Raw genomic sequence first — 15,313 nt, 5'->3', positions numbered from 1 at the left:
GGATTCTCAAGTTTGCGCGAAAAGTATGTCCTGATTCTGTGCCGGCACAGATGATTCCTCGCGAAACGACGAATTCGGTAGACGAGATCAGCCAGCCTTTTTCAATGCTGGAGCTCTCACTCGCACTCCTTTCGTGTGGCAATTCGGCTCCGGGGGCTGATAGAATCAAGTTCAACTTGTTGAAGAACCTCCCAGACGTCGCTAAGAGGCGCATGTTGAACTTGTTTGGTCAGTTCCTGGAGCTTAATATTGTTCCGGATGATTGGAGACGGGTGAGAGTTATAGCCATTAAAAAGCCTGGAAAACCCGCGTCAGATCACAATTCGTATCGTCCCATTGCGATGTTATCGTGTATTCGAAAATTGTTGGAGAAAATGATCCTTTTTCGCCTCGACAAATGGGTTGAGACGAACCACCTACTCTCAGATACTCAATTTGGTTTCCGTAGGGGTAAGGGAACGAACGACTGTCTCGCGCTGATTTCCACTGAAATTCAGTTGGCTTTTGCTAATAAAGAGCAAATGGCTTCTGTCTTCTTGGATATTAAGGGGGCTTTTGATTCAGTATCGGTTGAAGTCCTTTCAGACAAACTCCACGCTTGTGGCCTTTCCTTATTAATTAATAACTTTTTGTACAATTTGCTGTCAGAGAAACATATGAGCTTTTCTCATGGAAACTCTACAGCTTCTCGATTTAGTTACATGGGTCTCCCCCAGGGCTCATGTTTAAGCCCCCTTCTGTATAATTTCTACGTCAGAGAAATTGACAATTGTCTAAGGGACAACTGCACGTTGAGACAACTTGCAGATGACGGAGTAGTGTCTATGACAGGACCAAGAGAGGCCGACCTGCAAGGACCCTTACAGGATACCTGGTCGTTTTTTCTAGGAAGCATAGCCCAGCACAACCAAAGCTTCAACTTTTGGGTAAACCGATCACTCATTCTATGTCCTTCAAATATCTTGGGGTCTGGTTCGATTCAAAATGCACCTGGAGATCCCACATTGAGTATCTGAAGCGGAAATGCCAACAAAGGATCAATTTTCTCCGAACAATTACCGGAACGTGGTGGGGAGCCCATCCGCAAGATCTTCTAACGTTGTACCGGACAACGATTTTATCGGTTTTAGAGTACGGTAGTTTTTGCTTTCAGTCGGCGGCTAAAACGCACATCATCAAACTGGAACAGATCCAGTATCGCTGTCTTCGTATCGCGTTAGGATGCATGCACTCGACTCATACGATGAGTCTCGAAGTGTTAGGGGGCATGTTGCCACTCTCTGATCGGTTTTCGGAATTATCCCTCAGGCTCCTCACCCGTTGTGAAATTATGAACCCACTGGTGATTGCAAACTTTGAGAAGCTTCTTGAGCTAAACCCTCAAACTCGTTTTATGTCATTGTACTACGTGTACATAACACAGGATGTCAGCCCTTCGCAGCATAATCCCTATCGTGTTTGCTTCTCCGACTTCGACAGTTCTGTTCATTTTGATTTATCAATGACGCAAGAGATTCGCGGAATCCCAGAGCATCATCGTTCCATGATTGCTCCGTCAATTTTCGCTGCAAAGTTTGGCCAAGTTGATTCCGCAAGATTGTTCTTCACAGATGGATCGATAATAGAGGCGTCCGGTGGTTTTGGTATTTATAACGAATTTCATAGCGCCTCTCGAATGCTTCAAGCTCCTTGTTCCGTATATGTTGCTGAGCTGGCGGCAATACATTATACGCTAGAAACGATCGCCTCACTTGCACCAGATCATTATTTTATTTTTACGAATAGTCTCAGTTCTGTCGAGGCTATTCGCTCCATGAGGCCGGTAAAGCACTCCTCGTATTTTCTCATGAAAATACGAGAGCTTCTAAGTGCTTTATCTTTAAGATCTTTTGTCATCACCTTTGCATGGGTCCCATCTCATTGCTCGATTCCGGGCAATGAGAAGGCGGACTAGCTTGCAAAGGTGGGCGCTATGGAAGGCGATATTTACGATCGACAAATCGCCTACGACGAATTTTTCTTCATTTATCGTCAACAGTCACTCGCCAGCTGGCAAAATAAATGGAGTGAAGGGAGTTTGGGACGATGGTTATATTCAATCATCCCTAAGGTGTCGAAGTGTCCTTGGTTCAAGGGGTTGGATGTGGGTCGAGACTTCATTCGTATGATGTCTCGCCTCATGTCCAATCACTACTCGTTAAACGCTCACTTGTTCCGTGTTGAGCTGGGGGACAGTAATCTCTGTGAATGTGGATAAGGTTACCAGGACGCAGATCACATTATTTGGTCATGTGCTGAGCACCGTGGAGTCAGATCCGAGTTGTACGATTCCCTTCGGGCTCGAGGTAGACAACCTAATGTTCCAGTTCGGGATATTTTGGCTAGACGCGATCTGGAGTTTATGCAACTCATATATGTTTTCTTGAAGAATATTAACCATAGATTGTAAGTTTGATTAACCTTGTGTTTAGTTTGTGTTTTGTATGTGTGTGTGTATTTTTTTTTGTAGATTTGTTTCTGTAATAATTGTATAATTACAGAGTTGATATAACGTCGATAGGATTAAGTATATCTTTTAGAAATAGTGAAATTTTTGGATCATAAATCATATTCCAAATCTCCTTTTCCCTCTCCCGATCCAAACAATTGTCATCCACTAACCTCGAGAAGACCGCGAGTAATCGGTTCCAATCCTTTAATTTTAGATTTAAGACATTTATAATGTATAAAGAAAATAATAACTTGGCTCTGTAAAGTTTATTCGATTGAGCCTGTACAAATAAAGTAATAAAAAAAAAAAAAAATACGGCCTCATAAACCTCACAGATATTAAAACTTCCAGGTTTGCAACTTCAATTTGCATTCTACTCTTCGCTTTTAAATACTTGCCGAGGGGGGGGGGGGGGGGGGTTACAAGCAATGCATTAGGTTTGGGTAAAACGTGGCCATATGGGCCAGTGGGTTTTAGCGATTTAGCGTGACATAATTAATGCATGAGACCTAATAAGGGTATACAATTTTTTTAAATATATTTTTACATTAGCTAAACATTTCAAAAGGTCCTATCTGCATTGATCGATTCCAGGGTACTGATCTTCACATCGTACGACTCGAAATCACTCTTCTTCTCCGAACGCGTTCGAAAGAACGAATCAAAGCAAGCATTCTCGAGCGATGCAAACACTGCTTTGATTCAAGTCTCTGTGAGTGACCAGTGAGCGAGGATTATTCCTGCTGTTCTTGCTGTCCTCCATAAGCTGGGTTTAGACAGGGCAAGTCAGTTGAATTCAACTGACTTGAACGCGAATTGAACGTGTAAACCATGCCATTCAACTGACTTGATCAACTCACTTGAATTAAAAAAAGTTAAATCAGGCTCAAATTTTAAAATTTTTAAATTCAACTGTGTTGATCATTTGACTTGCCTAGTCTAAACCCAGCTTTACAGTCTCGTTCAATTAGCATCGTCCGTATGAATTGATGTGATCAGATACGAATGTAGTTGCGTGCGATGCAAAACGATGCGATGAATATTCGCCTTACCAAGTTTGTTCACAAATGATTTTGTGCCGTTATCAAATGTTTCGCCTGATCTGCAACCTTTATCGATTCTCGTCATTGACTTTCTCTTCCGTCTCAGCTGGAAAGCCCTGTTGTATTTGCCGTTTTTTTGCCAAGGGGGAATCAACTCTGCACACCTCAATCTGTGCCGATAGTTTTTGCTGTGCCGAAAGCTATGCCAAACGCTGTGCCGAAGCCTGACAATCAAGTATCCCATGAGTTTGGCAATCCTGAAGATTTAATGATTTTGTGATTGTGCAAGAAAACGAAGCGTGATAAAAATAAATTGATGTATGCAGTCTATTGGCTGGTAAACGGCTGGACAATGCGTACCATTGCTACTTCGCGTATCTGCAGGTATAAAATAGACCCCACTAGCGGTCATTAGCCTCTTGTCCAGTAACTCTTATCCCTACCTCCCCGCGGTGCCGGTTGGGGTACAAGCAAGGAATCAAAAATATCTCCAAATGACAAAATAACAAGCGATCAACGAACCGAATAATAACGCTATGTCAGAAGTTGAAAACAATAATGATATAATCTTCACCGTTCTTTTTCATGACAAGCAGCTCGTGCGACCCGACTCATTCGGGGCGGTAGAAGGAAACGAGCAAATTGTTGGCAAGCGGCTTCACGAAGTAAAGCCGAAGATGATACACGTGTGTTAATGGGAATTTTTTTGTTATGTCTTTTCCCGATTCATATCAAGCTATGTCCTCATCCGTGTATATTGCAACAAAGCAGGCAAGCAATATATCATTATCCTTCTACCACTCGGATCGAGCTTTGTTACAGAGCGAGTTTGTCATGGTAGTCGTAGCAACCGTTTTGTCTGTATCGTTGGTTGCTTTATGTGTTTGGATTCGCTGGGTACAAGTAACCATAGGGAAGATCGGGTAACCAACCCCGGTGGGACCTTGGTCGTATGCTGACAGGGAAGGGGGGTGGGACTCCTCTCTCCGGAGAGTGCAGTCTTCGAGCGTCTGTTCACCATGGAGGTGCGGCTTAAAACGGCGTTTGTTCTCCATGTTAGGAGCGGCTGATAAACGTCCTGGTGCCAGCTTGGAACTCCAAACAGTGCTGTGCACGATGGTCACCCGGCGAGACAATGGGGGATGATGCAGGCCCTACAAGCCAGCCTTAAACAATAAAAGTACAGGAAGCAAGCAATGTAAATACGGACCGGAACAATCGGCATAGACCCAAGCAACGGAAACGGACTAACGATTGGAAACTCGGAACATGGAACTGCAAGTCTCTCAATTTCTTGGGAAGTACCCGCATTATTTCCGATTTATTGAGAGTCCGCAAGTTCGACATCGTACCAAGTAGCGCTGCAGGAGGTTTGCTGGAAGGGATCATCAGTACATACGTATAGGGATGGTTATACCATCTACCAGAGCTGCGGCAATACACATGAACTGGGTACAGCTTTCATCGTGATGGGCGAAATGCAGAAGCGTGTGATTGAGTGGTGGCCAATTGATAGCAGAATGTGCAAGTTGAGGATCAAAGGCCGTTTCTTCAATTTCAGCATAATCAACGTGCACAGCCCTCACTTAGCAAGTGATGATGACGATAACGACGCTTTTTACGCGCAGCTGGAACGGGAATACGACAGCTGCCCAAGCCATAACGTCAAAATCGTCATCGGAGAGGAATTCAGACCGGTTATAGAAAAGTTCAGCGCTCACCAGCTAACGAACGCCAACGGCCTTAGACCTAACGATTTCACCGCCTCTAAGAACATGGCCATACGTAGTACCTACTTCCAGCATAGCCTCCCATATCGGTACACCTGGAGATCACCGCAGCGGACAGAATCGCAAATCCACCACGTTTTGATCGACGGAAGGCACTTCTCGGACATTATCGACGTCAGGACCTATCGCGGCGCAAATATCGATTCGGACCACTACCCGAAGCGCTCCGTTTCCACGTACCTGGTGCAGTTCACTTCTAACTGTCTAAGATGCATGGATTCAGGATGGCAAGTCGATACTGCGTATATGGATCTAAAAGCTGCATTTGACACGGTGGACCATAATATCTTGCTGGCCAACCTGGAGATACTTGGCATCTCGTCAACTGCTGTGGATTGGTTCAGATCTTACTTGGTGAATCGCTATGTACATGTCAAGATTTGCGCGTCGGAATCGGATGTTTTCTCAAACAACTCGGGAGTCCCGCAAGGCAGTAACCTAGGACCGCTACTATTTTCGATCTGTTTTAAACGACGTCGCCTTGCTGATACCATCAGGATGCCGCGTTTTCTATGCAGACGATACGAAAATCTACAAAATTATTTAAAGCCACTCGGACTGCTGCGATCTCCAGAATATGTTAGGTATTTTTGCTAACTGGTGCTCAAGAAATTTGATGAGTCTAAGCATCGAAAAATGTAACATTATTTCCTATCACCGTAAAATCGAACCAATCATGTTTGACTATGTTCTGTACGGACCGCTGTCTTGCTCGTGTTGAGCACAAAAAGGATCTCGGCGTTACCTTGGACTGCAGACTCACTTTCAGAATCCACTGCAATGACCTCATCTCCAGAGCTAATCGACAATTGGGATTTATTTTTTTAAATTGCTGACGAGTTCCGTGACCCGCTATGCCTCAGGTCACTCTACTGCTCGCTTGTGCGATCCTTATTGGAGTCAAGTTCAGTTGTTTGGTGCCTTTTCCATGCTAGCTGGATCACTAGAATTGAATCCGTTCAACGCAAGTTTGTGAGATATGCTCTTCGTTTCCTCAACTGGCGTGACCCAACGAACTTGCCACCGTACGAGGAGCGTTGCCGTCTCCTGGGAATCGAGCCATTAGAGGTGAGACGGACGGTCGCTCAAGCTATGTTTGCTGGAAAGCTGCTTACAGGTGACATTGACTGCCCAACACTGCTGTCACAGCTAAGTATGTATGCCCCTGAGAGGTCTCTTCGTCAACGCGACTTTCTGTTTTTGGAACCACGGAGCCGGAATTATACACAACACGAGCCAATTCGAGCAATCAGCCGGCAATTCAACAACTTTTTTTATATGTTCGACTTTAATGTATCAGCTGACGTGTTTCGTCATCGGCTACTTGGCCTTTTCCGTACCGTTGACCGTAACTTAAGTAGTTTAAGTTTTATTCATTAGACAATAATTGTAAGTTGAATTTTTCATTAAACAATAAACAATTGCTGTTGCTGGTTATGATCTTTACGCTGCTATTTATCATCACACTTTAACAAATCTTGCATGGATGCAGGATAGATCCGAGCAAAGTCCTATAGGTTTGACTTCTAATGCGGGATACGATCGTTTAGTCCGATGGATTTATTAAATTCATCCTAAAGCGAAGATTAGCGACTGTCAACAAAGCGCGAAACTTTAGCAACTATTGGAAAATCGTCAGCAAAAAAACAGTGATGCCGTTTTATAATATATTCTGTGTCAATTTGTGCCCTAGCGTGCCGAGCAGTGTGCCGTGATGTGCTTCGGCACAGTGTGCAGAGTTGATTACACCTTGTGTTGTACACTAGATAAGAACCTCCTTTATCAAACTATGTGGTAGCAGTGGTTCTCAAAAGAGAAAGTCGATGAAGATAATCGATCAAAGCAGATAGGACCTTTTGAAAGGTTCATCGAGATTTGGCTTCGATAGCCTCAATGTGATATTTAAAAGTGAATTTTTGGCCAAGTACTGGTTCGAGATATTTCACTTGGTTTGACCAAGAAATTTCAGCTCTGTTCATAGTGACTATGTGACTACTACTAGGTTTCAAAAAGGAAGCTCTAGGCTTATGTGGAAATATTATAAGTTGAGTTTTGGAAGCGTTGGGAGAAAGCTACCATTTTTGTAAATAAGAAAAGAACATATCCAAACTTTTCTGCAGTCTGCTGCAAATAAAACGAAGACTTCTTCCTTTAGTGGTAATGCCTGTGTCATCGGCGAACAAAGATTTGTGGCAATCCTGAGGCAAATCAGGGAAGTCCGAAGTGAAAATGTTATACAATATAGGCCCAAGAAAGCTACCAGGAGGAACTCCAGATAATTTAGCTGAAGAGTTCTGTCAGTTAAATATTTTTGAACGAATTTCATAATATTTTTTCATTCAAACCTTTATGTCAAACACTGTCGAATGCATTTTCTATGTCTAGAAGAGCAACCCCAGTTGAGCAGCCTTCAGATTGGTTTGAACGAATTGAACTGATAACTCTTAAGAGTTGATAAGTAGTTGAATGCCCATGGCGAAATCCAAACTGCTCATCTGTAAAAATTGAGTTCGTATTGATGTGAAGCATCATTCTATTTAATTAAAATTATCTTTTCAAAAAGTTTACTTATTGAAGCAAGCAAACTTATTGGACGGTAGCTAGAAGCTTCAGCTGGATTTTTATCTGCTTCTGAGCTTTTTCCGAGTATGTGATCAAAATTGTACCACCTTCTTTAAACGCTGGAATGTCCCGTAACGTGGGTAGATCACTTTTTCGTGGTACGTTACGGGATGTAAGATCTACCACCGATTCCTAGTCCTGACTACTTCAAACTAGGATAACAGGATTTTTCAGTAATCCAAAGAACACATATTAGTCCTTGTTGCTTTTTATGTCTTGTTGATAGTGACAAGACTCGGCTTTGCCCACCGAGGATGATCTTGAAATAAGGAAAAAATGAGTTAGTTAGTCTTCATATATGTGATTCCTAATCATCTATTCGTTGTTCCCTAGGTTGAAGTGGTTAAGACTAGGGTTCTAGGGCATGGTCATTATCGGTGTCATTCCTTAATTTTGTTGCTAAGGAATCCAATTTTGACTGACAGAGGAGCGCGCCTTTGGAGGGTGTTTCTTTCAACACTCCGAAGGGTATAAATAGCGGGACCTTTCAATTAGAGTCGGATCCTTGCGATAAATGCAAGAATGACAACTGTAAAAAATCGAATACTTTATCATTTCTCAATAGTGATGGAGTAATACGACATGCACTAAACTAAGGACACGGGATATACTACAATAGATCAAATTACTAGTCGCAGTGGTGTTAGGTCCCGAACAGAGGAAAAAAAAAGCGCTGTAATAGGCTTTTGAGGTTTTTTCAAAATTTTTGTGAACTTCCAAAGGGTTTGAAACTCGGGGCTAATTTCAAAATATTATTTGTTCATAAGGGTGGAGAATCGCTTTTTAATTTGTTTATGCAAATCCCGCCAGATAACTTTCATGGCAGGATCGGGTGTTCTTTGATATTGCCTCCTACGGAAATTTTTCAGACGGATCAAGAGCTGAAGATCATCGTCTATTATAATTGAATCGAATTTAACCTCGGATTTTGGTACTGAGGCAGCTCTTGCTTCATTTGTACAAGTAGTCAGAGATTCAAGAGCATACTTAATTTCATCTTTGGTTTGCAAAGGAACATTAGGATCAAAGATATATTCCATAAATGTTCGATATTGCTCCCAATAAGTTCTATGGTAATTGAATGTAGAGCTGTTGGGATTAGAAATTATTTCTTGGGATATTTAAAAAATTACTGGAAGGTGATCAGAACCGCAGTCAGCATGGGTAACTAATTGGCTAAACCACTACTCGATAGACGCACATCTCTACAGAATAAACCTCGTTGACAGCAATATATGTAGGTGTAGAACCGGTTATGATGACATCGATCACGCAGTTTGGTATTGCCCGGGTAATGACGTCTCCAGAGCACGACTGATCGATACCCTAGTGGTCCGAGGTAGACAACCCTTCCGTGAAGTAAGAGATGTATTGGGAACCCGTGATCTTCCATACATGCAGGCGATCTACGAATTCCTTTGTCTGTCTGATGTTAGAGTCTGATGCTACCATCCCCTCCTTTCCAAACAACTTCCAGCCATTGTGTCCCAGTCTTAATATCCTCCTGTGTCTGTGCTACTTGCCCCTGCTCAGCCAGGATTTAGTCAACCGTCCAAGAGTAGTATCTGAAGAAACCAGTTTCCCACCTACCTCCTTCCAATCGAAATTGTTACCCATTAACCTCGAGCCCGCCACGAGTAATTGGTACCCAATACTAACCTAGAACTACTGCTGTTTAAAATGTAAATTCAAACATTACTGATTTTTGGCTCCGCAAAGTGTCACACACGACTGAGCCTAGTAAATAAACGAACTAGTTAAAAAAAAACTAATTGGCTACAACGTTGACATGAATCAGTTAAGACCAAATCAATAGTTGAGGGATTTCTTGTTGAAGAAAAGCATGCTGAGCTGTTTGGATATTGAATAGTGTAATAACCTGCAGATTATCATCTCATCAAACAGAGTATTACCATAGAGGTAACTCTAAGACTAGTAGGTCCCGAAGAAATGTGCTCAACTTTTTGGCTCAGCTCTGGTACTATCTTCGGTCCCAAGCTAATCGATTCACCCCTCGAAACATAGGAAAGTCGAATAACCCCTCATTTTATCTGTCAAACTTTCATAGCGAATCAAAACAAACATTGTGTAGTACTAGAATTTTGACTAGAATGGGGTGCGTTAATCGATTTGCTTGGGACCAATAGGCTAGTCAAGTAGTGAGCCAATTTAAAATCGTTAGTTTCGTATTGATTGTTGGTATTACCATAGAGGTAACTCTAAGACCACTGGGTCCCGAAGAAAATCATTATTATTTTTGGCTCACTCAGTACCAGAACAACGGTTCCAAGCAGTCCCAAGCTATTTCACTCACCCCTGCATGTTCTGCATGAATCCACACACCCCTGATGTTATCTGTCAAACTTTCATAGCGAATCAAAACAAACATAGTGTAGTAATAGAATTTCAACTAGAATAGGGTACGTTAATCGTTTGCTTGGGACCAATAGGCTACTAAAGTGGTGAGCCAATTTAAAATCGTTAGTTTCGTATTGATTGTTGGTATTACCATAGAGGTAGCTCTAAGACTAGTAGGTCCCGAAGAAACGTGCTCAACTTTTGGGCTCAGCTCTGGTACTATCTTCGGTCCCAAGCTAATCGATTCACATTCCTCGAAACATAGGAAAATCCACGAGCCCCTCATTTTATCTATCAAACTTTCATAGCGAATCAAAACAAACATAGTGTAGTACTAGAATTTTGACTAGAATGGGGTACGTTAATCGATTTGCTTGGGACCAATAGGCTAGTCAAGTAGTGAGCAAATTTAAAATCGTTAGTTTCGTATTGATTGTTGGTATTACCATTGGAATTGCTTTAAGCATTACTCCATGAGCGGTGTTTTGCATTAAAATCATCAATAATGAAGAATTTAGACCTATGACGGGTATGTTTCTGAAGGGCCCCCTTGAGAAAATTAAACATTTAAATTTCTTAGGATCTTCCTTCACTGCACAGTCGTCCTTTGCGTGAGAGGAAGCTCTACAATTCATGCATTTAGCTGGCATGTAGCATTTTTTTGTTTCGTGACCCTATCCCTGGCACTTGCGACACTGGGTGAGGTTTTGCAAATTTCCTCCAGTCTTCCTGAAGTGTTCCAGTGTTCTCACTTCACTCGGACATGGTACATAAGGCTATCTTTTTCTAAGGCCTTAAGGTTGTTTAGTTCACTAGACTTGAAGTGAACTAAATACAACTCATTAATTGTCATCGTCGAAGCTTACCATCAATCATACTGGCATTGGTCGAAAGGTACAGTAGCAGCCCCTCCCCTACCCGTATCTCCTCGAGATCGTCAAGTCGACACATACAAGTGGTAGAGGCTAAAGAGCCTGAATTTATAAAGAGGCGACATCTTATCCATTTGACAGGTCTTCTGCTCGATTGGAATGACTTTTCCTATGACTTTGACAGATAATCGATTGTTCCAATTCTGACATATCGTCTCTTTATAAATTCAGGCTCTTTAGTAGAGGCAAGTCCCCGGCAACGTGACAGATAACCTTAGTTTCACGTACCCACTTGCAAATAGTAGATGTCGCCACACAACGTAAACAAAGGGACTGCCCTTCACCGCCGCAACGGTATTTCTCTATGGGAAACCAACTTTTTGTTTCACCATGTATGGATGTCAAACAACAAGCAACAATGACGTATGAAAAGAGCGAATTTATGATTTTCGTGGTGAAATGAAATAAATCCAAACAAATCGAAACAGATTGATGAAGGTCTTCCATATATAATCAAATGGAAATAAATATACTTTGGTTACTTCTATTATATTTTGCTCTTGAATATTATCAGCCTTGAGAATGTTTCTGAGCATGGCTGTGCGATGAAGACAAAAGCCGTATCAATAAAAAGAATTTACTTCCCCATATTTATATTGCGGGGTAAAAAAAAAATACAAAATTGATTCTTATTCGCGGTGAGTAACAGGTTTGCTGTGCGAAAACTAACATTTCGTATATCCATGCACTAACATAGTGTAGTACTTGAACTTCGACTAGAATGGGGTACGTTTATAGATGTACTTGGGACCGATAGGCTAGTCAAGTGGTGAGCCAATTTAAAATCGTTAGTTTCATACGGTTGATTGTACTAACGTTGTACCACAAACGAAGTGACAGACGGAGCGGCTCGAAAACTTTGGTGACGCACCTGCTATTGCAATTTTTCAGTGTACCACATGGCAACACCACTACTACTGGATTGTACCACATAGCAACACTACTACTGGATTGTATTAACATTTTCACCAAATGTATTAGAATGTTTTGGTTCTATCTCTTTCACTCTACTTAAAACTGAAATGCATAAAAAAAATGACAAAATTATACACTCTTTGCACACTGTCAAAGAATCATTATACACAAAATCAACTTTGTTCAAATCAAAATAAAAAAAACTAACCCATCTGGTGGATGATGGCACAAGCTTCCAAGAAAATTCTATTACAGTGAACCACAGATCATCCAGATTTTGAACAACAAGCCCAAAACTTTCGTTTCGTCCAGATCCCCAGTCCTCTGAAATTGGCGTCTACATGCGATCGATGGTGGAAAAAGGGAACTAAATGCTTGCGGCGCCACCGTCCCTCTCTTGGAAAAGACAATCTGGGTACATCTTCACGTTTTCATCTCTCTCTCTTCGTCATCCGGAAGAAAGCGATTGGGGTCAGCTTGTAACGGTCTTTGATTTAAGCTTGGATCGTCTTGGGATCGAAATTTGATAGGTCCCTGAAGACTGTCTTGAAGGGCTTCTTACCAGCGATGTCCGACTTTGAATCCTTCAAGGAAAGACACGAACAGTTCATAGTCCGCTTTTGTACGGAACTCAGCTGTGGCGTTCAGCGATGCAAAATCAATTACAAGCTTGTTGAGTGGACTTTCATCTCCACCAGTGGACCTTACCGGCGAATATCAGAAGTATTCAAGACGATAGTTCTCTTCTAGCTCTTCTACGATAGGCTAGTAATTCAGTGCCAACATGCCAAAGGAGCGAAATTGCTTCTGTAAACAATGGCTTTAGCAGTCGATTTCTCGCAACTAAAAGCTCACTCCTCCGAGTCACTACCTGTTGCTGTCATTATTTTTCATGAGTGAGCTTTTATTTTTTTAGGCATTGTTTTTTAATGCAAAAAAAAATGTGAGCACTGAAATGAATATTGAAGAGTGATGATGCAGTTCCCTAGCCTATATCCCGCAGGTTAATGATCTATAACACTGAGCGCTTCTTTCCTTCTACTTCCATTAACCAACCAACCATATGCAATAATCTTCCAGGAATCGGCATCTCCTTAAGTCAAAAGTTTATTACAATCGCTCAGAACCTAAGGCTACATGGAAAGCAATTTCCTCATCACCAATTGCCCAAAAGCGATGCGCACCAACGAGTGCACGTAAGATACGGGAGTAAATATTTCTAGCGTTCAGAGTCATAATGGCCTAACTACAATGATTGATTCTCATCATCGATTTTCTCTTTTTGGGTAATACCTCGACTGGATTTACATTTTCGGGGCGTTTGCTGTATTGCTCGAACTTCGGAAAATGTTTTTATTCAATTTATTCAATGAGAAAATCGATCATTGCAGTTAAGTTCTTATGATTCTGAATGCCAGATTTGCATAATTCTGATGATAAAAACTTGGCGCAACTGACATTTAATACGCAGTTGGCATATTTTTGTTTGATCACTATTTACTAAACGAAGAACACTCAACAATACTTACACAATTCAGAACCGACGTCATTCCAAACCAATCACAAACGCAATCGCAATTTAATCCAACCCATTCAAATAAGAGCCTACTTCCTGGTGATTTTACTGCTATCCTTGTCATGGCTTCCATGTCCTGCTTCCAGCGTCACACGTCCGTTTTAGGTACATTGCTACAATTCGCTAAAAAAGTAAATCCGCCGCTCGGCGTCCGGTCAAAAGTTACCGACCGTCTGGGAGATGTACTCGTACGTCCGATCCAGACTAAGATCCATCTCGTTGTCGTCGATGAAATGTCCCTCCACGTGCTCCTGAAATTCATCGAAGGGAATGTTCTTCACGTAGATCTTACCGCACATGGGACACATTTTGTCCTGCGTGTCCGCTTTGACCTTCTCCTGCAGGATGTTGATGTATTTTAGAGTACTGGCTTCCGTTTCCGTCGGTGCCGCGGTTCCATTCTTCGAAACGGTCGGGACCTTTGGAATCTCCGGCAAGGGAAGATCCTCGGTGGATTGCGCCAACTGACCTTGCTCGGGAAGGTCATTACCAACTTCCACAGTTTTGTCCACCATCTGGGGTTTGGCATCAGTCTTCTTGTTTTTGCATGCTTGACATGTTTCTACGAACCAGACAGGAAATAATGATGATTTTTCTGCAAATACAGTCACTTTCAAACAGTTACCTTGCTTAGTCTGCAATTTCCCAGCAGCGAGCTTCAGTATGGTCTGCTGCCTCAGCAACTCCTTTTGAATTTCCAGTAACCCTTCGGTGCACCGTTTGGCGTCCGGATTGTTCTCCAGATCAAACATCAACAGCTCCTCCCCATCTTGCTGCAGAAAGCCCATCTCCGCTCCAGTTCCACTGTCAATGAATCCGCACTTGTTGAGCAGCGATACATCTTCCAGTTCCATATTGATATCCTCCGAAGAGGACGATCCTTCGCTACCTTCCCGGGGTAGTCTGTCCCGAAGCATCGGATTGGGTGCATTCTTGGTGAAGGTTTTAGATCGGATCAAGTTTTGCGAACCCCCTACAGTCGATTCCTTCATCCGTGCAACCGATCCCCCGAGCGCTTGATTGTCCTTGGTCAACTTGGACAGCCTGCTCCACAGTTGCCTATTCTCCGCGGCCACCATCGAGATGTGATCCGTCAGTTGGATCTTCTGGCGCGACAGTTCGGACACTTTCTCCCGCAGGACCTCCAGCTCAGTCTGATTGGAGACCCTCCGTTCGTGTGTCGCGTCCGACGAGGACATATTCGGATGAGCCATCCTGAGTCCAAGGTTTTCCTCCTCCAGTGCACTCAAGCGTTTCTGCAGATTCTGACAGCGCTCCTTCATCGTCTGCAGCGCTACGTGCAGAGCGTAATGCGAGGATGACGAGGAGGAACAGTTATCTTTTTCCGGGGTTGTCATTGTGGAGGGATTTACACGGCCAGAGAGCTCGACTCTGGCTCACTTTAGCGGGTGGATGGAATTTATTTAGGCGTAGGATTGCACTATTTAGCCATCGATAGCACTGTTTGTGTTGTGTCGTCCAGGAACAACACGGGAACGAAAAAAAAACACGTCACTTTCTAGTTTTTTTTTTTTCTGTCTGGTTATTAAAATTCACTTTACTTTTGCTGGTTGCTTTTATCGAAG

The 15,313-nt window shown here is 42.5% G+C and overlaps 1 protein-coding gene across 1 annotated transcript; it reads right to left on the bottom strand.

Annotated features, from left to right (window-relative positions):
- Positions 1 to 13,247: 13,247 nt before the first annotated feature.
- Positions 13,248 to 15,313, bottom strand: spn-F (Protein spindle-F). The gene is made up of 2 exons (XM_065233088.1): positions 14,353 to 15,313; positions 13,248 to 14,289 (listed from the first exon to the last, which is right to left on the bottom strand). Exons 1-2 carry the CDS (start codon positions 15,083 to 15,085, stop codon positions 13,883 to 13,885), a joined length of 1,140 nt encoding a protein of 379 aa, XP_065089160.1. The 5' UTR covers positions 15,086 to 15,313; the 3' UTR covers positions 13,248 to 13,882.

The sequence above is a fragment of the Ochlerotatus camptorhynchus genome, unplaced genomic scaffold, assembly GCF_037179485.1.
Source record: "Ochlerotatus camptorhynchus isolate MF236.1 unplaced genomic scaffold, CSIRO-AGI_Acam_v1.1 ptg000389l, whole genome shotgun sequence".
NCBI lineage: Eukaryota > Metazoa > Arthropoda > Insecta > Diptera > Culicidae > Ochlerotatus > Ochlerotatus camptorhynchus.
This window is presented reverse-complemented; position numbering and strand designations above follow the sequence as displayed.